The 26,570-nt window shown below is 37.4% G+C and overlaps 2 protein-coding genes across 8 annotated transcripts; one reads left to right on the top strand and one right to left on the bottom strand.

Annotated features, from left to right (window-relative positions):
• Positions 1–1,360: 1,360 nt before the first annotated feature.
• LOC127635646 (fibroblast growth factor 13-like) lies at positions 1,361–19,232 on the bottom strand. The gene is made up of 6 exons (XM_052115829.1): positions 18,981–19,232; positions 18,563–18,712; positions 7,296–7,406; positions 7,096–7,199; positions 4,589–4,787; positions 1,361–2,788 (listed from the first exon to the last, which is right to left on the bottom strand). Exons 2-6 carry the CDS (start codon positions 18,612–18,614, stop codon positions 2,652–2,654), a joined length of 603 nt encoding a protein of 200 aa, XP_051971789.1. The 5' UTR covers positions 18,615–18,712; positions 18,981–19,232; the 3' UTR covers positions 1,361–2,651.
• LOC127635645 (coagulation factor IX-like) lies at positions 16,347–25,558 on the top strand. 7 transcript variants are annotated; one of them, XM_052115823.1, is made up of 8 exons: positions 20,911–21,037; positions 21,251–21,348; positions 21,439–21,533; positions 21,614–21,726; positions 22,076–22,210; positions 23,134–23,453; positions 23,903–24,026; positions 24,999–25,558. In XM_052115823.1, exons 4-8 carry the CDS (start codon positions 21,669–21,671, stop codon positions 25,556–25,558), a joined length of 1,197 nt encoding a protein of 398 aa, XP_051971783.1. In that variant the 5' UTR covers positions 20,911–21,037; positions 21,251–21,348; positions 21,439–21,533; positions 21,614–21,668. The 7 variants fall into 7 exon arrangements, with proteins under 7 accessions (XP_051971782.1, XP_051971784.1, XP_051971785.1 ...); XM_052115828.1 differs by having other exon boundaries at positions 21,614–21,721; XM_052115822.1 differs by lacking the exon at positions 20,911–21,037 and adding an exon at positions 16,347–16,358 and having other exon boundaries at positions 21,439–21,726.
• Positions 25,559–26,570: the final 1,012 nt, after the last annotated feature.

The raw sequence follows: 26,570 nt of genomic DNA on the forward strand, positions 1-26,570 counted from the left end.
ATCAAACGAGACAAAGATTACATATTCTCTACTTAATAAATAATTCAGAATGTATTTATTTATCACAATGTGAAGGTAGCCTCTCATGTTTTTAAAAATTAAATGTATCATTAATTTGGTTGACAGACGCACATGGACCTCAATATGTAGGCCTGACCCACAAACCACAATAACGGTGACAGTTCAATCATTTACTGTATGCATTTTACATTTACATTTATGCATTTTGCCAAATGCTTTTTACCAAAGAGACCTACAATGCATTTAAGGTACTGTATACATTTTAGCAGTTTGTGAGTTCCCTGGGAATCAAATCCATCATCTTGGCATATCTTTTGCCATATTCAACCAGATGAGCTACAGGAACCCCAAAAAACACTTATTAAGTATAATTTGAGCTCTTAATAATCACCACATGACAAACATCTGAAAATGACAATAAATTAAAATGCGGCATGAATTAAAGGGATAGTTCCCCCAAAAGTGAAAATTCTCTCATCATTTACTCACCCTCATGCCATCCCAGATGTGTATGACTTTCTTTCTTCAGCAGAACACAAACGAAGACTTTAAAAAATATTGTGTATATATATACATATAGATAAATATATATCCAAAACTCCAAAAATCACATAAAGGAAACATAAAAGTAATCCATATGACCCCAGTATTTAAATCCATGTCTTCAGAAGGGATATAATAGATGTGGGTAAGACACAAAACAAAAGTCCTTTTTTTTTTTTTACTCTAAATCTCCACTTTAACTTTAAAATGTGAAATTTATACAATATAAATCTATTATATTGCTTCTGAAGATGTGGATTTAACCACTGGAGTTTTATAGTTTATAGCTACAAATGTCTGATCACCATTCACTTGCATTATATGGACCTACAGAGCTGAGATATCTTCTAAAAATCTTTGTTTGTGTTCAGCAGAAGAAAGAAAGTCGTACACATCTGGGGTGGCATGAGGGTGAGTAAATTATGAGAACATTTTCATTTTTGGGTGAACTATCCCTGTAAGTAGGCAAAAAGTAAAATATATGGTACAGTCAGCCAGTTATTATAACAAAATAAACCCTGACAGGTTAATCACACAAAGTGGAAGCCAAATTCAAACCTGTGTTCCAGTGAACAATGGGTATATTGTTGTGTCACAAGCAAGTGTACTACCATCTTTGCCATGGCTCTGAAATATTAATAGTTGTATTTAAAATACAATAAAGTTAAATAAAGTCATATTTAAACATAGGGGTGTCACACTTATTAATGTAACAACATCTTACTCCTGTACAACGATTCTTTTGAAGAAGAGCTAGCAACCTGATAAAAAGTGAAGCACATAATCACTTCAAACACAATGAAACATCATGAATGCTCTGAACATACAAAACATTTTATTCAGTGCAGATTTATAAATGTACAACAAATAATAAAAGGGTGAATAGCAGGATAAAATACATATATATCTATATACACAATTGTATTTTACTCAAGTATCCATTAGAGCACATGGTTCCATATTATAAGTTAATATACATAGCCACACAACATGCATCATCCACTGTCCCCCATGCATTACATATGCTTCATACACACATAAAAAAAGAGGAATTTGACAAAATTATAACCAGAGGTTATATGGAAGGAATCTCTTGCTTGGCTTTCATTACATTTTTGTTTGAAGGGGAAAAAGCCTGCCCTGTGTTTACATAACAGAAATCTTACCGTGTAGATGCTAATCAATAATTTATATATTTTCTGATTTGATTTTTTTTCTTCCAAGATGCTGGGTTCCAAAATTAGAAGACATGTAAAGGAAGACATTACCAGACAAAAAACACATAAAGAAGCGACAAACAGAAAGTGGCCTTCATCTGTTCTGATGGACATTTCCTTTGACTAAATGATACTCGCTCTTACGGTATTCTCAACCATCTGTCTGAAAAAGCCGAAATTACACAAATTGACTCACCTCCAAACAAAGATACTAATGACATCTTTGGTGTGCAGACAGATTGAACCCTAAATCTGTTTAATTTGCAGAATAGCAATACGTGAAGGACAGCTGAAAAGACAGAAAATGAGGAGCAAGGAGCTAAATTCCTCCTCTAAAAAGCATACAACAATGAACCACTGCCTCAAAAAAGCTGAGCTGAAAGACTCAAATCATATGTCCAAAACATTTGGGATTTTTGCTTCCTTATAGCGAAAAATAGGTCTCACAAGCTGCTATTGTCATAGTGCAGCTGACACAGCAATATGGAGCTGGCATCCCTAAGAAGAAATGGAGCAAAACACAAAAGTAGGTGTTCTAGAAGATTCTGTGACAATGCCTCGGGAGAGACAATGTCTTCAGAGAGGACCACAACTGCTACACATGGAGAAAGGGATTGTCCACAAAGGGATACCTACATCAGAAAGATGGCTTGATTGGTTTGTCTCATGAGGTTGACCTGCAGTAGACTGTACAATGTAGGTTTTCTTGGAAAGATTTTGCACTTGTGTTCTCATCACAGTGATTTCAGGAAACGCTGGCTAGCGACCAGCTAAGGGTTTCATCACACTCATGTAAACACATATGTGCTATTTAGTTGATGGGAAGAGTCCAGCAGTTGTACAGCAGCAGACAACAGTTGTGTCCTGTGGCTATGTTGACTCGTTCTGGCTCAGAGTCTTGCCACCGTTGAGCACAGCCGAGGCGCTGCGGCTCTTGGTCGGAGTACCACTTCCGGAGCGTGAGAACTCAGTCAGATCGTGGAGTGACGGCTCTCTGTACATAGCAACTATAAAAGGGCACACACACCAAAAAAACAGGCCTTAATAAGTTTGTATAAAGTTGGTCTCATTATTAGTAAGTCAATATCTTCCAGTAGTGTCCACAAGTGCTCTAACACTGCTCAAAAATAATAATAATAATACTAATAATAATTGCAATAAAATAACGTGCTGCACTAACACAACATAACTTGGGTTTAAATAGAATTGCAAGCTCTTGGGCTCTGTGGGTCTCCAAGCTTCAGTTGTGACAGCACACAACCAGCTGCAATTTTTGATTTCCCTTCTGACTTACCGAGTTCTGAGAAACAAAAAAAATGGTATCAAAGAGAGTACAAAACAACTGGGTACACGAGATGTCGCACATTGCAATGTTATCTACAAGTGGTTCAGACCAACTGTGGAAACTGACAAGGCAAAGTGGTCATGTTTGCTTTTTGGAATTATGATATTTCAATAGACCGAGATAGACTCACAGTCTCTAAAATGTGTTGTTCTGTTGTTTAAAATGTTTTGGCTCATTCTAATGATGAAACATTGAAGAAAACATCTTTCCAAAAAATTGAAGCATAGTGGAGGTTCTGTCAGGAAGACTTGTAGTAGCATTACATTATTCATTCAATTCAGGCATCTCATCGAATCATAATCCAGCATCTGCTTTATAACCTCTGCAGCTGTTTTTCCTCGCTCATTATGCCGTGTTATTTTTACCACACTTTACCATCAGTTTAGGTCCATCCTGCCTTTGATGTGGCTCTATTGCCAATTTACCTGCTATTTGTAAAACATTGCAAGTATGCAAATGCTTCTAACTATGGAAGCTTGATTTTACATGTCATTGCGTTCTACAAAACATTATAACGCAATGTAAGTATGCGTAGCATTCTCAGCACTGCCACAAGGGCACTATAGCAGGTATTTTCTTAACAACACAAACTGTCTTCTTCTACCGTCAGTTTTCTCTTTCTGGTCCACTACTATCATGGCAGAGCAACATTTTGAAGACAATCTTGCTGATGTAACCAGTGCTGCTTGACCTGCTTGAGCAGGACTTGAACTGGGGTCTATGGCATGGGGAGGAGGAGGCTAAAGGCTACAGCCTCTAGCGTCAGTTGCTAGTGCACCTCTTGAGGCCAGAAGAGTGAGGTTGAAGCTGGCTACCGTTACACTCACCCCCATAAACATCACTCCCATCTGGGTCATGGCACCACTGTAACCGGTCCTGTTCGACCTGCTCCAAGTGGGATTCGAACAGGGGGCTCTGGCATGGGAGGCGGACACATTATGGGGGAGGCTAAAAAGCTAAAGCCTCTACTATCAGTCGCTAGAGCGCCTCTTGAGGCCAGGGGATTGAGGTTTACACACACTGCACATCCCGTACCAGCTGGCTACCATTACAGTGAGCGAGTTAGTTAACGTTAAAATGTCAGCATGTTTATAGCTAGATAATTGAATAATAACACTTGGTTTTATTGCGCAGACTTTAAAATGTTACTCTATAGCTCCAGTTGAATACTGAGGTTTGTTTCTGCCATAGTCACGCAAGAATGTACATTAAGTATGTACAATGGGCATGCGTGCTTACAACAGCAAGCATTCACGTCTGTTTTTGCGTAATTACGTAGAGTATGTTTCTGTCCCAAAAAAATTCTACTTCTTAGCATGAAACAACTGCAGAGGTGCACACTTTCTGGAGAGTCAACAAGCTGCTTGGAATTCATGTGCTACAATCGACTAATATCTTCTCCATATAAAGTAGATATTTTTAGAAAGCTATCAGCCTGAGTATGGGAGACACTTGAACTAACCTTTGAGAGGTTTGGGGATGAAGTGTGCAGCCGGCTTAGTCTTCTTCACATGGTTGCCCTTCATGATTTGACCCTCTTTGTTGAAACCCAGGTACCAGCCTCGGCCCGACTGCTGCTGCCGATAGATCATTGACGAGTAGGTCACGTAATAGTTCTCAAACACTGACTCTTTGAATTTGCACTCTGGTGTGAAGTGCTCCTGTGAGAGTTAAATGGGCAGAGAAGACAACAGAGATATAATCAGTGGGGAGAGAGAGATAGAGAGGGAGATAGAGAGTGAGTGAGGGAGGGAGGGAAAGAGCAATATTTTGGTGATTGTGTGTGTGCTCTAAATATCACTAAACACTTTCTTAAACAGTCTAAATGTGATTTGATGCAAAATTGAGAATGAATGCTGAATTGAGAATTCTTTAATACTGTTAATTTTATACTTGGCAAAGATAACATTTTAATAAATATAAATAAAATACAAAGGAATATTATGGGTTTAATACAAGTTAAACTCAATCAACAGCATTTCTGGGATAATGTTGATTACCACAAAAATGTATTTTGACTTAAAAAAAAAAAGCAAAACTCTGGGTTAAGGTGAGGCACTTATAATGGAAGTGAATTGGGCCAATCCATAATGTAAAAATACTCACTGTTTCAAAGTATAGCCACAAGACTTAAACAATATACATGTTAACATGATTTTAGGGTGATAAAATCACTTACAAACCTTTTCTTTGTAAAGTGAAATCCTTTAAAACTTAATTGCACTGACAACGTAACATCATAAACTGTAAACAAAAATGACGATTTAAACAACTTAGCAGCTAATGTAATACACAAGTTTTAAAAGAAGAATGAAAGAGTAAGTACATTTATAAATGTATAAATTTCACATTTTTGCCTTTGAACCCTCCAAAAATTGGTCCCATTCACTTCTATTGTAAGTGCCTCACTGTTACATAGAAGAAAAAGAGGGACATCTAAATACATGTTTGTGCTAATCAACATTAGGCCACAAATGCTGTTGATTGTGCTTAACATGTATTGAACCCAAAATATTCCTTTAAACATTTTTTAATACTGCTTTGACATGAATCATTTTTGGGGTGAATTTTACTATATATATATATAGTAAGTATATATATATATATATATATATATATATATATATATATATATATATATATATATTCTACAATTAAATTATTTACTAAGAATATAAACATACTGGTACATTATTTTTATTTTATCTGTATTATTTACTTATCATATCTATTTTATGTCACAGTTTTTTAGTGTGTATTGATGCTATGGCAATATGGTATACAAACCAATAATGTCAATAAAGCCCCTCAATATAAAAAAATAAAATAATTGAGAGGAAGAAAGAGGGAGAAAGGAGAGAAAAGTCAGAAACAAATTGGAGCTAAAAACGAGACTCTTTGTCCAGACCAGCCTCTATCCAAGTCTGCACATCACCTCATCTTGATTATTCTTTAAATCTGGAAGTAAATTCCTCTTTTAAGCTTAAAAGGTGCTCCAACCAGAGTAGCACGTCGTCCTGTGTGCTTTCCCTCCGGTTTGTGCCGCAGATTGATTACCATTAAACTCCTGAGCCCTGAAACACTTTGACTCATTCTTGTGGATCAATACATTCATCCTGGGGAAAACAACTTCTCAAAATCAACAATGAGATACGTGGATAATGGCACGACCGAGTAACATAGGTGCTCGTTTGAGTCTTCCTGTGGGCAGACATTCAGATACAAGCCCACACACAAATGAACACATACACTTAGTAAAACGCTGCAGACAATATACACTCCCCACTATTCAAGTTTCTCTACTGTCAGCAAGGTGCCTCAAAATGACCATTTTGAATTGACTGAAGCACTTATTGGCACGGCACAAAATTATTAATCTTGCCATGGCACATTTAATCAAAGGAGAAAGGGGTGGGAGGCAGTCAAATTAGAGTGGTATTGTGATTTCTCCATATTTAATAACTGCTGAGTATATACAGCATATTGGGCAGAGAGGGAAATCTTGGTACTCTGCGGTAATGAATGATGCGTCATTTCCCAGGAGTATACTTTACATAGTCCAAATATATCATATATAAGTGTGAATTATTTTAGATTATCTTTGTGTGGATGTGAATGCGGAGGTGCTAACGAGAATGTCTAAACGTGTTAATTATCTCTTCTTTGAACATGATTGTGATACTATGATAAGAAAGAGAGGCAGATGGTGTTGGGGCAGGAGTTGGATCTCATTAACTCTTCAGTATATTGATCACTGCTGTCTGGGATCCAATCTGCAACCTTTTGGTTAGCTGATTTGACTAGAAAGAGTGGAGCAGTCACTTTTCAGGCAGACATTGTGGGACTTCTACTGCCATTATCTGCACTCATAAGAACTAATAATGTAAATAGACAGACGGACAGACAGACAGACAGACAGACAGACAGACAGACAGACAGAGAGAGAGACAGATAGATAGATGTACTTACGGAGGTGTATAGGTAGCCCTCGTTGTTCATGGCCAGGTAGAGCTTTGTCTGGACACCCTGTATAGCCACCACCCGGAGCCCAACAGGGATGAGGTTGAAAATAGCTGTGAAGTTACGGTACAACCAAAGAGAAGTGAACCCATGGGAAAGTTGTGTGTAGGCTTGGTCATGTTAAAACATGTTATGTGTAGTGAACGAACCATGACTATTATCTTCCTCTTTTGTACCATCAATGGTCCCATCAGCTTGGAGTTGTAGATGAAAGCCTTGTCGACTGCAGAGCTTGGTGACTATCCCCTTGAGCTGGGGCTCTGTGGAATTCAGACAACAGAATTTAGGAGGAGATAAAGAATGAAAAAGAGATTAAAAAAAGGAAGCGTGTGCAAAAGCAAACTATATGGGGTAAAGTATAAGATAACATCCAGCACAAAAGAACAGCTTGTGAAAGCCAAGAAATAACTGTAGAAAAAACAGAAAATGTGAATTGTGAAAACACAGAGAATCCAAGCATTTGCCACTCATGACTAAGTGTTCAGGTGACAGATATCTACCACTAATATCAGTTAGCTGAAAACATGCAGCAATGTCAATGTTACATCATTCTGAACAAGCATCTTTTTGTGTCAGAGATTAAATTTAGATGTACAAACACTTTATTTCCTTATACCTTACACGCAATATAAAATGTAATGATGATGGTGAAAATCACATTGATGATAAACATTTAATCTATTCTATTGATATGTGGATATGTATACATACATACATACATATATATGTATATATATATGGCATTATTTCGCTTATTACATGGCTACTAACCAAATACATCAAATATTGATTTGCATTGAGTGTTATTGTAATTTAATTATGTGAAAAGAAAGAATGAGTTCTGTTGGTGTTTATGTTGTGAAAATGACTGACTCATCATTATTCAGACTACTACAAGACTTCTTACCAAATAAACAAATAAATGAACATGAGACATTGATTTTCATTGAAATTATGTAATTATGTTGGAAGAAATAAATCGCTGAACAGCTGAAATCCATATACAGTTTGGTGTTTCTTTTGTAATTAATGAATGTCTGACTGCGCATTAAGAATCTTATTACAAGACTTCTTGCCAAATAAATAAATAAATGCACATAAACATTGATCTGAGATGAAATTGTTTAATTAGCTTACTTGAAGAGATCACGCAGTCATTTGAGTAGTAGTAAAGATGGTTCGCAAATACCCAGATGAGCGGTCTGATACGTGACTGTGCGGTTGTTATTCCGAAATATCACACAGCTAGATGGCGCCATTGACTAATCAGAATTTAGTATTCCAAAGAGCTGTGTAATATATGTTATTGGTTTTTTGTTTGTTTGTTTGTTTTTATTAACATGTTAAAACATTAAGCACTTGTTTAAGTTAGCATTTTTTAAGCAGTTCTCCAGACATTTAATTATGTATATGCATATGTTGCCTTAAGGATTCCACCTGATCTGACCCTTTTTTTCATTGTAACCCAATGTAATCAGGTTGATTCAGTCATATAAAATAATATTTTTTGTCTTCATTTACAAAATATGTTTCAAAATTAAGCAAATTGCATTACCTGACAAAACCATTTTTAAGAGATCTGCCCCAACTACCATCAGAGAAGCTTACTGTTAATTTACAAACAAGATCTTAAATGAGTTCTGTTGGTGTAACCTAATGTATACAGTTAATTTAGCAAAGTTAAATAATATTTTTGTGAAGCACATTTTCAGGTTAACATGTTTCAGTATGTTAAATATTAATGTTCAATAATTGCAATAAGAACCCATTCCAATCAACACAACCCAAACAATGGAACAGATAGCTATCAACCATATCTGACTCAGACTGCGTATAAACTGCATACTATGCAGAAAAAGTGATAATGCTCTGTGCCCTATTGCAAAATCAGCTCTATACCTCATAGAAAGAAGCCTGTGCTCAAAAGCTGTGAAATGTGAAATCCAAGTCTTGTTACTCTGCAAAGTGGATTTCAGTTCAGTTCAACATCCTGGCAAACACTCATTCATACGACACAGTACGGAGTTAAAGACTCATACTGGAAAGTTCTTAATGATGACTATGATGATGGTGGTGGAGATGAAGCAGAACGTGATTGATGGAAATATTTGGGTAGATTCGGATAAAAGTAACACACATAACATCAGACCTGGCCGCCTTCTTTTGCGTTTCTTTGAGCCAAAGAGTTTGACGCGTGAGAATAAGTTCAGCCTGCTGGGTTTCTCGCAGTTGCCGATGCTCTTGTTTGGGCTGCTGGCGCAGCGGCCGGCGTTCGCCTTTTCCCGCTCCCTCGCCTGCCTCCTCTGCCGGATGAGGGAGCTGGCGATCGCTGCGGCTGTAGCCAGTTTGGCGTTTTTGGTGTGGCGACGCGTCCCAGAATAAAATTCTACCTCTTACACACCATATGTGGTGTGTGTTCAGAACATTGCCACTGATAAAAACAAATCAATTATCCATGGCGATTGCGTAATGGTCAGAAGTCCTCTGTTTTCCTTACAAGAATTTAGCATTTTCCAATAGAAAAACAAAAATTACTTCGTTTCCAACATGTATAATAGCTAAACAGTTCATTCCGCTTCTGTAGTTGTGCCCTGGCATGGAGCATCAGCAGCCCCCGGCAACAGCTCCTTTTCTCTCCGGGGAAAAAGCTGTCTTCCAGAAACGGTGTAGATCTTTAACACTACGCGTTCGCATGAGATAGAAACGAGTGCCATCGTGCCATGATACAAACCACCCTTATTCTGAAGCTCATATGGGTCCACCAAGCCCAGCAGCAACCTATTTACACAAAGGTGAGCACCTGTTAACACATCATGTCTCGGGAAATAATTAAATAGGTTCTTCATGTGATAAACAGGGAGAGAATTGTGCTCTAGAGGTCTCCGCCTTTCAATAACGCACCCTTTAACTGAAGTTAAGATTAATCTGCATCGCTGCATATATTTCCCCCGGTGCTCTTTGCTGCTTCTCCTGCAGATGCGCTCCAGTTTTCATGATTTTAGCATCCATGTGATCCATGAATCCAACTAAGGAAGAATCTCCACATCCAGAAGTGCGGAGATTACAGACTCATCTCCGCTCTGCAGCAGCGCGCTTCATTCCACTCACAGCAGCTCCTGCAGCGGGCTACATGGTGACAGACAGCCCAATAAACGTGACTGACTTCAACAAGGCGGGCGCCGTGTATAAACAGCACCAGTGAAATCGGGAGTAGCCAATTTTTCGGCACACTCATTTTGTCCATTCATTATATATATATATACATTATATATATATATATATATACATGTATATTATATATATATATACAGTTGAAGTCAGAAGTTTACATACACCTTAGCCAATACATTTAGACCCTGTCTAAGGTCAGTTAGGATCACTACTTTATTTGAAGAATGTGAAGTCAGAATAATAGTACAGAGAATGATTTATTTCAGCTTTTATTTCTTTCAAGTTCCCAATGGGTCAGAAGTTTACATTTGTTAGTATTTGGAAGCATTGCCTTTAAATTGTTTAACTTGGGTCAAATGTTTTGGGTTGCCTTCCACAAGCTTCTCACAATAAATTGCTGGAATTTTGGCCCATTCCTCGAGATAGAACTGATGTAACTGAGTCAGGTTTGTCAGTTCTGCCCACAAATGTTCTATTGGATTGAGGTCAGGGCTTTATGACGGCCACTCCAATACCTTGACTTTGTTGTCCTTAAGCCATTTTGCCACAACTTTGGAAATATTCTTGGGGTCATTTTCCATTTGGAAGACCCATATGTGACGGAGCTTAAACTTCCTGGATGATGTCTTGAGATGTTACTTCAATATATTCACATAAGTTTCCTTCCTAATGATGACATCTATTTTGTGAAGTGCACCAGTCCCTCCTGCAGCAAAGCACCCCCAAAACATGATGCTGCCCCCCATGCTTCACGGTTGGGATGGTGTTCTTAAGTTTGCAAGCCTTACTCTTTTTTTCTCCAAACATAACAATGGTCATTATGACCAAACAGTTAAATATTTGTTTCATCAGACCAGAGGACATTTCTCCAAAAAGTAAGATCTTTTTCCCCATGTGCACTTACAAACTGTAGTCTGGCTTTTTATGGTGGTTTTGGAGCAGTGGCTCCTTCCTTGCTGAGCAGATTATCAGGTTATGTCAATATAGGACTCATTTTACTGTGGATATAGATACTTGTCTACTTGTTTCCTCCAGCGTCTTCACAAGGTCCTTTGATGTTATTCTGGGATTGATTTGCACTTTTGCACCAAACTACATTCAACTCTAGGAGACAGAATGTGTCTCCTTCCTGAGCGGTATGATGGCTGCATGGTCCCATGGTGTTTATATTTGTGTACTATTGTTTGTAGAGATGAACATGGTACCTTCAGGCGTTTGGAACTAACCAAGGATGAACCAGGCATCCACAATTTTTTTCAGAGGTCTTGGCTGATTTATTCATGATGTCAAGCAAAGAGGCACTGAGTTTGTATGTAGGCCTTAAAATACATCCACGGGTACACTTCCAAATGACTCCAATTAATCTATCAGAAGCTAATTGCCTAAAGGCTTGACATCATTTTCTGGATATTTACAAGCTGCTTAAAGACACAGTTAACTTAGTGTATGTAAACTTCTGACCCACTGGAATTGTGATATAGTCAATTAAAAGTGAAACAATCTGTAATTAAACAACTGTTGGAAAATAATTTGTGTCATGCACAAAGTAGATGTCCTAAAGGACTAATATGAATATCTGTGTAGTGGTTAAAAAATGAGTTTGAATGAATTCAACCTAAGTGTATGTGAACTTCTGACTTCAAATATATATATACACTGGCGGCCAAACGTTTGGAATAATTTCCACATTTTGCTCTTATGGAAAGGAATTGGTAATTTTATTCACCGAAGTGGCATTCAACTGATCACAATGTATAGTCAGGACCTTAATAATGTGAAAAATTACTATTACAATTTGAAAAACGTTTCAGAACTTCTTAAACTACTTCAAAGAGTTCTCATCAAAAAATCCTCCATGTGCAGCAATGACAGCTTTGCAGATCCTTGGCATTCTAGCTGTCAGATTGTCCAGATACTCAGGTGGCATTTCACCCCACACTTCCTGTAGCACTTGCTAGATGTGGCTGTCTTGTTGGGCACTTCTCACACACCTTACAGTCTAACTGATCCCACAAAAGCTCAATGGGGTTAAGATCCATAACACTCAATTATCTGTTGTCCAATATCTGTGTTTCTTTGCCCAGCCTAACCGTTTCTATTTGTTTTTCTGTTTCAAAAGTGGCTTTTACTTTGCAAGTCTTCCCATAAGGCCTGCTGCACCCCTGAGTCTTCTCTTTACTGTTGTACATTAAACTGGTGTTGAGCATGTAGAATTAAATGAAGCTGTCAGCTGAGGACATGTGAGGCATCTATTTCTCAAACTAGAGACTCAGAAGTACTTATCTTCTTGTTTAGTTGTACATCTGACCTTCCACATCTCTTTCTGTCCTTGTTAGAGCCAGTTGTACTTTGTCTTTGAAGACATGTAGTGTGCACCTTTGTATGAAATATTCAGTTTTTATGGCAATTTCAAGCATTGTACAGTATAGCCATCATTCCTCAAAACGATTGCCTGACGAGATTCTTGAGAAAGCAATATTGACCTAATATTGACCTTTGCATTCTGTGGCAACTCAAAGCAAACCAAATAGCTTTCAGGGTGTTTGATATAATGAAGTATTTTTGTGATGGCCTACAATCAATATTATGGCACAAATGCTGTCAGTTGAGCTTAACTTGTAATGAACCAGAAACATATGGAAGATACTGTAGACTACGTGCTTAGGCTAAAAGATGTGTGCTTTTTTTTTTTTTTAATTAAGTAGCCTACATTATGTTGCAACATTGTTTAATTGCATTGCAATAAATATGTCTATAGGCTATTCAAACGCATCTCATTCTTACAATTCAGAGTTCAAGTTTTAAAGAGCATTTTCCTTTCAAAGCTGGACTTCAAACAAACCAAGAACAATCCATTTGGCAGACTTCTGCTAGTGTTACATAACACATTTCTTCAGATTGTTCGAACATATACAATAGGAAATGATGCACGGTGCAATCTACGATGATATAAATCCGATTGAGTTTCCAAAACCATTGTAATATCACGCCTGGTTTAATTCAGAAATGGTTTAAGCCATTGTACCTTGATAGAATCAACTAGAAAACTCTGTTGACACACTTAAGCTCAAGTCCAGAAGAACTGAAGTGAATTTCAGCACCACGGACAGCGCTAAAGCACCACACCTCTCTGTTTATAACATGCCAGTTATCAGTAGCCTATATGTCAATCAACTGTCTAACTCCTATAAAGACAGGCCTTTTGCTTCTTCTGGCAGTGATATCAAAAAGTGTACCTGATACAGATCTTCTCAAGGGAAACCCCACTGTACTCTCAGGGGCATCCAGAGATGGCTTTTACTCTTTCTCACCTCATCACTTTGAGCAAAGTGAGCAAAAATGGGCGTTGCAAACTTTAACTAACTCTCATGAGTATTCTGTCCATTAAAAGAGCACTGCCAGGTGGTCCTAGCAAATCATTATCGGACATTTTTGACAGACCACGATAAGTTTAGGGCACCTCATCAATGATGCATTAGATGCATTTGTAATACTGCCAACACTAATATTCTCTTCAGGGTCATTCACAGCAAAGAGGGTAGAGAGAGTCTTTAGAGCAAACACTCAATCCTTTTTGGGGGGGATAAATGAATACTTATTACATATTATGTTCATTTCTATTTTTCAAGGATTTACTTATGTTTGAGGGCGCAAATGTGTAACCAGAATAAGAATGTGATGCCACTGAAGATGGTCTTCAAAGGCACCGAATTATAGTTATGCTATAAAACATCCACAATAATATTGTACATTATAGATTTCAGTATTATTGTTGCCAAGGCAGCATCATGAAATACAGCAGGCCAATGAATAAAAACCATTTGGATACAAAGCCCTGCTTCTATATTATTATGATTATTATAAATAAAACATCAGAGAACTGGCTGGTTTATAAGCTCAGAAACCCATGCACAGTTTATGAACAGTTCATAAAGAGGCACCAACGTCAGTGCTCAGTGTTCAGAGAGAGACTAATGAGATATCGGCGTAATGAGGAAACAGGATTTTTCTCAAGCAGGGGAATTTAATTAGTCTGCCCTTCCTTTCTTTTGTGTTGAACCAAAAACAGACAAAACATACTTTCCTGTTAATCGGATGCATCAGATCTAATGTAAGTTTAAGATAATATCAAAGTCACTTACAAATACACAAGTATTTTGTGTAATCCCATTGTGTTTATGCAGTCCTGTGCTGTATGTCTCTATATTATTCATGCATAGAAATTCTCAGAAATTCTCAGAGACCCTCGTCTTTATAGACGAGGGTCTCATTCTTTTGCTATTGACCAAAATACTGATGTGGTAACTGCATTTAGGAACTGTTGAATTGTCTAAGAGCAAAAGTTATATGAACTGACCAATTCAGTTGTCTTAAGGCTGGGCCATTTTACCTAAACAGCTGGAGATTACTCAGATTGAAGATAGAATAATAATAATAATTCTGTTTGTATTCAACAGCACTCAATACGCCTATGTTTTCCATGCACCTTTCAGCTGAGAGAGAGAAAACAACCCCACCCAGACAGAGCTGATCTCGTCTCACCACTAGATGGCGCTAATAGATGTGAAATTGACTGAGACTTTTGGGCTCATCACGAACCAAGCATCCCTGAGCTGAAGTGCACAATAAGAGACTTGGAACTGAAGTAGTGTTCTTAGAAGTGCATACATGCAGGAGCATACAGCTTGTGCTGACTCAGATGTGAATGCATACTGAACATTCTCTATTTAATCAAATGTGCTTCTTGTTCTTGATAATAAAAACCTGTGGGTAAATAATGTGATCATTTACACTGGTCTCATGGAACACTCATGTGAAATGAGTTCATATTTAGGTGCTTGGCAGGCAGAATTGATGAGCATCGAATCTGGACAAACCTTCAGTATTCTCTTTTTTCTTTAGAACGAAGAGTTTCCAGAATGGACAGCAAAAGATCTCCTGACATTTATTATGAAAGGGAGAGTTTTCTTTATGATCTACGGCAAGAGACTGAGTTGACTCCGTCCGCAAGAGAATGTACTCCTTGCCATCTTGAACTGTGTATACTTTAACATAGTGACAGAACAACACGTTTTAAGAAACGTTATGGTATATGAAAAATGTAGACATCAAATAAGCACTATACAGTAACAAATACATGCATGCAACCGTGCACGTACACACACACAGGAGGCAGAGATAAAAAGACCAAATAAGTTTGCAAAGATGATGCTGACATCTGGTGGTAAAGCCATGGATTTAGTAGTGTACTCTGATAAAATCTCTGAATATAGCAAATATATCTTCACTGTATCCACTCAGTTATATTTGTAATGTGTCATGTGTCATGTCTTTAAAAAAGACAAGAACAAAATGTATTAAAGTAATAAGTGATGGCAGCTAAAAACAGAAACACATTAAAATATATCAGCTATCTATAAAAAAGTCTTTCAAAATATTTCAAATAAATGTTTTAGTCTAAAGTATTAGACTAATTAATTGATTAGCTAATAACCTTACAAAAAAGTACTGTGGTGGTACTGTGGTATCATATGGTAATTTCATATATACTGTACAATAGTACTGAAATTCCTGTACCATGGTATTTATGTACATATTCCAATGTACTTCCAAGAATAGCATGTTACTGGTACATGTCCATTAACATGGTACCATGGTTCTTTTAGGCACTTCAGATGTATATAGGCGAGTCATATCTACTTAATTAAATACAGCATTATTTGCAATGATACTGCAAAAACAAGGTTAAAATAGTATATAGTAAAAAAAAGTCATATGTTTAACATATGGTACAGCAAACAGCATTTAAACGTATATAAAACACACTCGCATCATCATGTAAATCTCAATTCTTGAAAAAATCTTTCAAATGTATTGTATATTTTGCTTTCTGATCTCCAGTCACACTCTTTGAAGCGTTCTGTTTACCGTGTGGGGAGGAGCATTCACATAGTAGATCACAGATGATGAAATCTTGGGTCTGACACTTTTATTGGGCTTACAAAGTGTAAATCACAGAGGCTTCAACATCGCAGACCAAGGTTAGTGACATTATCACAGCATAAAGATGTATATTTGATGGAAAATAAAATTAAACATGGACACCACAAATGGTGACATGCAGAAAACAGAATTAAAACGTTAAGGAAGAAGCGCTAAGTAAATGATATATGCCCGCTCAACAACATTTGTGGCATCCCTCCTTTTCTTTAAAAAAACAACAATAAAAATAAAAAAGCGAAAATGGAGGTTACAGTGAGACATTTACAATGGAAGTGAATGGGGCCAATTTTTGGAGGCTTTAAAGTCATGCAAAGCTTACAATTTTATAAAAGCACTTACATTCATTCTTTGGTTAAAACTGGTGTATTATTTGAGCAGTGAAGTTTTTTCAATCATTTTTCAGTCATTTTAAGGTTTTGGGATTTGTGAACACTACATCGTCATGGCAACAAATTTGTACAATTGTAAAACTTTACATAAAAAAGGTTTGTAAGTGATTGTATCACACTAAAATCATGTTGTCATGCATACTGTTTACGTCTTGTGTCTTTACTTTTGAAACAGTGAGTATTTTAACGTTTGGCCCCATTCACTTCCATTGAAAGCGCCTCACTTACCTTTTTTTTCCCCCTAATTTTATCCCCTTTTCTCCCCAATTTGGAATGCCCAATTCCCACTACTTACTACGTCCTCGTGGTGGCGCTGTTACTCACCTCAATCCGGATGGCGGAGGACAAATCTCAGTTGCCTCCGCTTCTGAGACCGTCAATCTGTGCATCTTATAACGTGACTCGTCATGCATGACACCGCGGAGACTCACAGCATGTGGGGACTCATGCTACTCTCCGCGATCCACGCACAACTTACCACATGCACCATTGAGAGCGAGAACCACTAATCGCAACCACGAGGAGGTTACCCATGTGACTCTACCCTCCCTAGCAACTGGGCCAATATGGTTGAGAGACCTGGCTGGTGTCACTGAGCACACCCTGGATTCGACCTCACGACTCCAGGGGTGGTAGTCACCATCAATACTTGCAGATTTTTCCTTTTTTTTAAGAAAAGGAGAGAAAAGTCGATATTATTATTATTATTATTATTATTATTATTATTATTATTTTGCAAATTAACATCATGCCACAAATGCATTGAGCTAAACTCATATTGAACCAGAAATATTCCTTGAATAAACCAAAAGAACCTGGGAGTTTGGTTTAAGCTGAATCCCCTCAGGTCTGTTGAATATAATTAAAAGTTATGTCTCGCATTAATTTAACATGGCCTCAGTGTAGATCTGTAGATTGTTCTTTTTCATGACGTAATAAACTTTAATGAGTTTTTTCCTGCAACATCTTAATCAAACATAATCCTCTGCTCAGCCATTTATAGCTTATTCTCAGGGGTTTAGAGACATTATGACCCAACCAACCACACAAGAGTACACAAACATACACACATTAATAATCAGCAACGTACGTTGGTGCTTGTTGACCTTATATAAAAAATGTGTTATACAATAAAATATGCTATTTATTGCCAGTGACAGAACCACTGTAGACTAGAAACCAGAATGCATCCTGACTTTATACACCATGCTATGTATTTTTAATGAGGCAGCCTCTCCGCCTCTTTGTCTCCATGGCAATAGGTACCCAGCCTACATCCGTGCACTGAAGCGTTAATTGTTCACAAAAGATAAATACATGCATATATAATGCTGTAACTATGCATTTGGTTCCCTAGCTAACAACCTGCTTTATTAAAATAAAAGCGTTTGCTGTTCTAAGGTTAAAGTGTTAAAAATAGTGGAAAGCTATTTCTGCCGCTCGTGAAGCGGTGTCGCGCGCTTGGTTTTTACAGTAGATTTAAAGTGACCGCACCATGTCTAATATGATCAAATAAACATGCGTACGCACTTGTTGGATGTATGTGTATATACTGTAGCCTATGCTTGAACGCAAACATTTTATTTTTTTTTTTTATTTTTTTTTTACATTTCAATGAAAGTTCTCTATGTAAAGGCCTTTGCTGACAGATCTACTAGGCATCGAGTGAATAAATGTTTCATGATTGCGATCGCCGTCCATTAATTGTAATCGCTTGCATCACCAGTACTATGAATAGCTACGTGCATTATTTTTGTAGAATAACACCAAATGTATCAGAATGCATAGACAGGAGAAAAACGCATAACTAAAATGCAATGCTTTCTTGGCAAAAGCTATAAATACGATCTTACCCTTGGTTGCATCCTTGTCTTCTTTAGTCTTTAGTAATGCTTTCCCGCTCATAGATCCCAGTTTTGATGTAGAATTCCAGACGATAACTCACACCAAATCGATCCAATAATTTAAATCAGGCTCTTCTATTCAACAGTATCCAAACCCTCCTTAAAAGACCCGGGAATTCAATTAATAACGTTGTTTATCACAGAAAATGGGTTTTCATTGTATGCAGTGTCTTTTTCTATTAAATGATAGGCTATCATGTTTTTTATTATTTAAAATGAAGAATTTATGTGCTTCATAGCTTAAACAATATGTGTTTTTGTCCAAATAACTTAAATAAGAGGGTTAATTGCATAGACTACACATGCATTTTAATCAACAGTAACTCAGTGGATGTCAACAGATTCGGATGTGTAACTGAACCCTTACCGTTTGAATGTCGTTATTATCTTCTCTGGCAGGTAGTATGCATAACGCTCCTCTTTGTTCTATTTGATAGAAGAGGATGCATGCAAGATGCAAAAAATCTTCGGAGAAAATAACTGTGTTTTAAAAGTGGCCTTTCCCTTTTTTATGTCGTTCAGTCTGAAGTGTTTAAAATCATAATTGGAGTAGTGATGCGCGCTCCGTTGACACATCAATCAGATCACATGGTGGTGTAGTACCCCCTCTACGCAACTACTAACGTCGCGAGCCCAGTCCCCAAACATCACCACGTGACGCGTGACGATGCCACCGTAAGCGCTTCGTCCAGAATACTGTTGAGTTGACAAACATTACGTAGAACATTTACGCAAGACCATTCATGAAGTACTTCGGACTGATTTAAATAATAATTTAAATGTACAGGATGTTTCTTTCAGAGAGTAAAGGTCATAGAAATCTAACCATATAAGCAAGCAAAGTTTGGTTTGACCATCTGTCCATTACTTCTAAATCATCAAGAGGCCTTTACTGTAATATTTCAATCAGAGATCAGAGTATTTGGTGAGAATAATCATTCATTCATTATTTCCTTTTGTTTATTTTATTCTATTTATTTTATTTGTTTGTAGATAGACAGACAGACAGACAGACATATGGATAGATAGACAGACAGACAGACAGACATACAGACATATAGACAGACAGACAGACAGATAGATAGATAGATAGATAGATAGATAGATAGATAGATAGATAGATAGATAGATAGATAGATAGATAGACGGACAGACAGACAGACAGACAGACATATGGATAGATAGACAGACAGACAGACAGACAGACATACAGACATATAGACAGACAGACAGACAGATAGATAGATAGATAGATAGACAGACAGACAGACAGACAGACAGACAGATAGACAGATAAGATAGACAGACAGACAGACAGACAGACAGACAGACAGACAGACAGACAGACAGATAGATAGATAGATAGATAGATAGATAGATAGATAGATAGATAGATAGATAGATAGATAGATAGATAGATAGATAGATAGATAGATAGATAGGACAGACAGACAGACAGACATATGGATAGATAGACAGACAGACAGACAGACATATAGACAGACAGACAGACAGATAGATAGATAGATAGATAGATAGACAGACAGACAGACAGACAGACAGATAGACAGACAGACAGATAGATAGATAGATAGATAGATAGATAGATAGATAGATAGATAGATAGATAGATAGATAGATAGATAGATAGATAGATAGATAGATAGATAGATAGATAGATAGATAGATAGATAGATAGATAGATAGATAGGATAGACAGACAGACAGACAGACAGACAGACAGACGGACGGACGGATGGACGAAGTTTCTGTTACATCACTTCTCAATTCTTACACTAGCAAATACTGTTGTTTATTTACTTCTATTTCAGCAACAGTTAGTAGTTTAGGAGTCATGGACGTCAGTTCTGAGGGCAGCATTAGTCAGCCAGGTCTTGTCAATATTTGCTGTGTCCCCAGTCTGAAAAATTGCATGTCACTATGAGTTATATGACCAAGCTTATATATTTATCCCCAGAGTGCTATTATTTGCTAATATGCAGTAATGCGTCATTCGTCTAATGTGTGACATAATACAAAATTCGAGCATCTGAAAATGTTCCCATTAAACTAGATACTTTAAATCTCTGAGGCCCAAACTTTAAAGTGCAGGGGGAAATTACCCTTTATTGGAAGTGCAGATGCTTTTACAAACACAGTCCTGCAGGTGCAGACAAAAACAAAACAAAAAAAACACTGAATGAGTTATCTGTTTTCATGCAGTGTAAACACATTTGTCCTGAACTTTGGAGCCGATCATGAAGGTATAGAGACAGATAAGAACAATTTCTGCCTGAGAGGGAATAATCATAGAGAAAATGGTGAAGATTTCTTTTGTTATTTTGATATGTGGTGTGCTGCTTGAAACCTGGCTCTCATCTGGAGGTGTTCATCTATCCCAATTTATGTGTTCCTGAACTTCCTGTAAATAATTGTGGATTTTAACAGAGCATTTGAACATACTTTGAGTACTGCAGTGTTGAAACATTGTTTTGAAAAGCTTATTTAGAGTTACTGAAGAGAGAATGAGTTTACGCCAAAAGCCTTGCCTTGTGGCCATGTCTTGTACCTCATATGAGCCCAAGAAAGAGACCGCAATGATTGTGATTTTTCTGCGTGTGTCTATTGTGTTTGTAGCTTGGGTTAACCTGGAGGATAACCTGGAGAGGGAATGTATTGAAGAACGCTGCAGTCTAGAGGAGGCCAGAGAGGTCTTTGAGGACCTGGAGCAAACCGTGAGTAGTTTAGAAATAGAAACGTTTCTTAGAAAAGTTTTTAAAGCTCTTTTCACGGGTTTATAACTTTCTTTCCAAACTCTGTTTCAGAGGAAATTCTGGATCTCTTATATCGGTGAATGTACTTTTTCAAGCATGTGCCATGTAGATCACTGATGAGGAGTCCATCTTTATTTCCATAAAATGTCTGTTAATTTGACATTATTGCATAAACATAATAGGATGTTTTGATAATCTAATCATTATGGCCTGTCCTCTTTGTCAGATGAGACCAGTGTCAGTCGTCTCCCTGTCAGAATGGTGGGATTTGTAAGGATGAGATGAGTACATACATCTGCTGCTGTCCAGTCGGCTTTCATGGGAAGAACTGTGAGTTAGGTATGATCCATGATGTTCAGATGAGCTATGTGGAGTGAGTAAACCAATGAATGTCATACAAAATGCTTAAATATGTTTAATTTGTAGATTATTTGAAATAATAAATCATATTTTAAATTTTTTCTCTTTGCCAATATCCTTTTCAACAATAAGCCAAAATAAGTTACATTTTATCTTAGTTACTTAAAATGTATTCTAAATAAATACTTTCTAATTCTAGTCTTCAGTTTGTTTATCAGTTCAACCAATTATCATTATCAGTGCAATGTCAATGAGAAATTCTTTGCTCTCTGTGACTAAGCTTTCTTTTCTAACCACGCTTTGTGTTTCTTGGATTTTTTTGGTGTAGAGATGAGAAAACAGTGTAATGTAAATAATGGAGGATGCATGTATATCTACTTTGTGGATCAAATCTATGGAGTAGTGTGTGACTGTGCCGATGGTTATAGACTGGCCCTGGACAGCCGGACCTGTGAACCTACAGGTACTGGAATCCATTATTACAGTCATTTATCAGGATGAAATCACCACTAATGTTACTGGGGCTTATATTTAATTCTCACTGTGTACGGCTAAATAAATTGTTCAAATTTACAACAGAAACATGGAATAAGTATTGTGTTTATATTCCAAGCTACCACTTCTTTTTGTAAGACTTAAATTGCCTCAAGCAATCAGTGACAGTCCAGGTGTATCAATTCAGACTCACAGTGAAATCGCAAACAATAGGTTGGCATTTCTTCAGCTAAAATCAGTCTGTGCATACCAAATTTCGAAACACTGCCCCCAGTGGCCAAAGTATTAAGTGTTGTTGGGCGTATGAGCACATATGAGCTCCATTTTCTCTGTAAATTGTCCACAGAGGGGTAGCAAAAGTGAGTTGTTTTTAGCTGCACTGGATGTAACAGTGAAGAGGAATGAATGTTTTATAAACTGTATCCCCCAACCCAAACCTAAACATAACCATTAGTGGAGTAATACGTTTATATTGCAAAATGCAACTTTGATGTTGTCGAGCAAACATCAAATATTGTCTTGAAAAATGTATTTCACTATTTAAAATGTGTAATTTCTGCAACTGGCATCAAATTGTTTATGGTGTAGCAGCAAATGTCCTCTGTCAGTAGTACAGTATATTGAAAGTTGACTTATTAAAATGCTCTCAGCATTACAACAATAGGCAAAGCACAGAAATATGCATATGATTGACATCATATGCATGTTCTTCCTTAAGATTAAGGGTTTTGGTATTATTCCACACAGTGTGCAGTATGACCTTTCCTCACCCTTTGCAATCGGATATTTTCAATACCAGTAACACTCAAGGAAAATAACTGCATATTTTAACAGATGTTTGTGTTAGTTGATTAGATCTGGCTCTCAATTAGTTCATTTTTGTTTTTATAGGGAAATACCCATGTGGACATCATGGGGACATTGTTGGATCTCTTAAAAGGTCCCTTACCAATGCTGAGAATGGAAATCAAATTTTACCTGCCAATACAACAGAGTATAACGCAACAGAGACTAGTCCGACAGATAACACAACAGTGACTAGTCCTGCAGATCCCCCTGCAGTGTACAAAACTATCACTCCTCGTCCTATGATGGAAAACATTCCCTCTTGGGCTTTCTTTCCTACTCTTCCTACTATTAAAAATGCAACAAAAAATGTACAGCGGATTGTTGGAGGCAATGAGGCAACACCAGGGGAGATTCCTTGGCAGGTAAGAGAATTGATGTGTTGTGTGTGTAAATAAACCATTGAAGTCTTTACGCCATACTATGAAGTAGTACTGATCCTGTAAAAAAATTTAATAAATCCACAGTCAGAATAGCAAACCATACAAGAGACATTAAAGATCCCATGAATTTGTTTGACGAGAGCAGTTTTCTGTCCTTTGTTGATGCACATCCTGCAGGAATTTTGAGCGGGACATATTGAAGGGTTCGTCCTTCTTTTTCAAGTCACAGTCTTGAACTATGATTTAAACTTTACTAGCTGGTTGCAGGTGGTATTAGGGGGAGGGACATTCTTATTTAAGAGAACATTTGTTTGGACAAAAATCTGTATATTTCATCAATAATTTTATCCATTTGCCCGGAAGAAATGGAATGTGACCAGACGGGGCAACCCAATTGTATGACTTTCTCTTTTGCTATGTCATGTTGGCAGGTGGTGTTAATGCACAAATTGAATAAAATGGCTTTTTGTGGAGGATCTATCCTGAATGAAGATTGGGTCATTACAGCTGCACATTGTATTGAAGGAAGGATTGGAACTTTCTTCATTAGAGCAGGTCAGAGACCAACGACTACACTGCCACACATGATTGTTAATGGTATTTTCTTACAGAATAAGAGTCTCTCACTGACCCTAAAATTCCAACATGATCACACGGTAAATCGACATGCTGCTTCCAAATGTTCATGTACCCTGAAATCGGCCTCATACTGCTGAATTACTGACAAGTGCCATCCCACATCAGACATTTTTGCATCAGTTCAAATGTGATCACCTTTCCTGTAGCGCCACTCCAATCTCCAGTATGCAGGTTCTGGTCCTGTGGAGACCAGCAAGTATTTGCTTTCACATAAACAATGATGAGTGGGATTTAGAGGTTGCATTTTTCCTTTACTCCACTAACAGTTTGGGTTTAGGTCTGGTGTAAGGGTTAGGGAGTAGGGTTAATAAAATATACATTCCTACTGACTCTATTACATAATTTACAACAAAAAAAACAACTCACTTTCGGCACCACCCTGTGGACATCTCACCTCAACACTTCCAGCTTTGGCCACTGGGGGCAGTTGTTTCACATTTCAGTAAACACATAGCGATTTCAGCAGCAAAGCTTTCAACCTGCTGTGATCAGTCTGACAACTCCAACTCTGTTTTATCTGTACTTTAAATTTGTATGTAATACTTATCTTTATTTAATTTAGCAGCATATTTTTTTTTTCATTATATTTCAAAGACTGCATTGCATCTATTCAACATTAGTAATATGGTTTTGATTTTATTACTTGTCATATGTGGGTTGGGTTGGGAATCATCAAAAAACATGTTTTTTTTTATATGTTGAAGGACTGAAAGAGTGCTCCAAATCACTTTGTAATTATAACCCTTCTAAAACAAAAAATAAATTTGACAGCACAAAAATGTAAAAACATTGTTTCTCAAAAATGTACAATCATGTCTTTCAGGATGCAAGAGAAGTCACGCATATTGTAAACAATTGTTTTTGCTGCTACTCTATATATTCCTATAGGGGAACATGACATTACAAAAAAGGAGGGAAAGGAGAGTGACTATGACACAGCCGAGTGCCACATTCATCCACATTACAGCACTAAAAAAGGTCTCTTCAATCATGACATCGCCCTGTTGAAGCTCCAGACACCCGTCCAATTCTCAGACTATGCTCTGCCCATCTGCCTGGGCTCTAAAGACTTCACAGAGAAGCTGCTCCGCAGCGCCCCTAATTCCTTGGTGAGCGGTTGGGGAAGGCTGCGCTATGGAGGCATCGAATCCAACACCCTTCAGAAAGTGGAAGTGCCCTACGTGGACCGGACAGAGTGCAAAACTAGCAGCACCGACAAAATCACCCACTTTATGTTCTGTGCTGGATACAATACAGTACACAAGGATTCCTGTCAAGGGGACAGCGGAGGACCCCATGCCACCCACTATCAGAACACATGGTACCTCACGGGCATCGTTAGCTGGGGGGATGAGTGTGCAAAGGATGGAAAGTATGGCATCTATACCCGGGTCTCCAAATACATGTTCTGGATAAGTAAAATCACTGGCATCAGAATAGGACAGTGAATGCTCATAGATTTATGTTTTAATTGTTTTTTCAATTAATTAGAGTTCACAGGCATTTCTGTACAGATCACTGTTTTTACTAATCATCATTCAACACAAATATAACCAAGATACATTTTTTTTACACTTTGTGCTTGTACTGTACATCTAGTGAAGATATTTTCACCACAAATTATGTTTTACCACAAATCAATATAAGGTTACTTTCTTCTTAGTAACTCATTCTGTACATAATACACATCAGAAGTGCATGGCTTTAAGAAGTGTACTTGACACTGAAGTATGCAAGAAATATTTCAGGCCACGTCTACTTTTTCTCCTCCCTTGTCACCTAGCCTATTAACAAAATGGAAACGAGATGGACATGCAAACATATTTATTTATTCATTGTAGCTTTTTAACTAGTGATTTAGTTTTTGACATCGTTCATATCAAACCCAGTGGTTTCTGAGTGGTTAACAAAGTTATGAGTGAGTACATGTTTCAGAGAAGGTGGCAGGGAAAAGATTGAAGTAGGTAAAATTATGGAATGGAAAAGCTTGTGGTGGGCCATACAACATGCACCATGAACCAAATTTGGTAGATGTGCTAAAAGCTAGAATTTCAAACAAGATATTGAAAAATATTTTGTATTGCTTACGAACCTTATCAATTTCAGGTCAATCTTCAACTCTCTCCACATCACTGATTATTTGATCCTTAAAAACACTTTGATAACTAAAATTGCTCCAGCATAGCCATATATAATCTGACTCAATGTAAAAATGAATATAAATACTGTACTTAAGTCACTTCATACTGACCGTCTGAAGGTGAGCAGCATTTTCAGTGGCCTTCGTGAGGTTGTCAGTTGTCTTAGGGGCTGTTCACACTGAACACGTTTTGTGTCTTTGTGCTGTTTTTCAATAGTTTTCCTATGTAAACCTGCGCTGCACAGACATTGCACTACGTCTCTATGTTTTGACAGTGTCTTGTGCAGGAGCACAGCATTTTTTAGATGCTTTCAGAGCTA

Source organism: Xyrauchen texanus, chromosome 43, assembly GCF_025860055.1.
Source record: "Xyrauchen texanus isolate HMW12.3.18 chromosome 43, RBS_HiC_50CHRs, whole genome shotgun sequence".
Lineage (NCBI taxonomy): Eukaryota > Metazoa > Chordata > Actinopteri > Cypriniformes > Catostomidae > Xyrauchen > Xyrauchen texanus.

What these genes read in the sequence shown, in the direction of transcription:
- LOC127635646 (XM_052115829.1), bottom strand. Translation starts at nt 18,614, where the DNA reads ATGAGCGGGAAAGCATTACTAAAGACTAAAGAAGACAAGGATGCAACC. An exon ending in AGACAAGGATGCAACCAAGG is followed by an intron (nt 7,407 to 18,562) that starts GTAAGATCGTAT and finishes TGAATTCCACAG; the next exon opens with AGCCCCAGCTCAAGGGGATA. An exon ending in AGAGGAAGATAATAGTCATG is followed by an intron (nt 7,200 to 7,295) that starts GTTCGTTCACTA and finishes GTAACTTCACAG; the next exon opens with CTATTTTCAACCTCATCCCT.
- LOC127635645 (XM_052115822.1), top strand. Translation starts at nt 21,669, where the DNA reads ATGAGTACATACATCTGCTGCTGTCCAGTCGGCTTTCATGGGAAGAAC. An exon ending in TGGGAAGAACTGTGAGTTAG is followed by an intron (nt 21,727 to 22,075) that starts GTATGATCCATG and finishes TTTTTGGTGTAG; the next exon opens with AGATGAGAAAACAGTGTAAT. An exon ending in CAGGGGAGATTCCTTGGCAG is followed by an intron (nt 23,454 to 23,902) that starts GTAAGAGAATTG and finishes TCATGTTGGCAG; the next exon opens with GTGGTGTTAATGCACAAATT.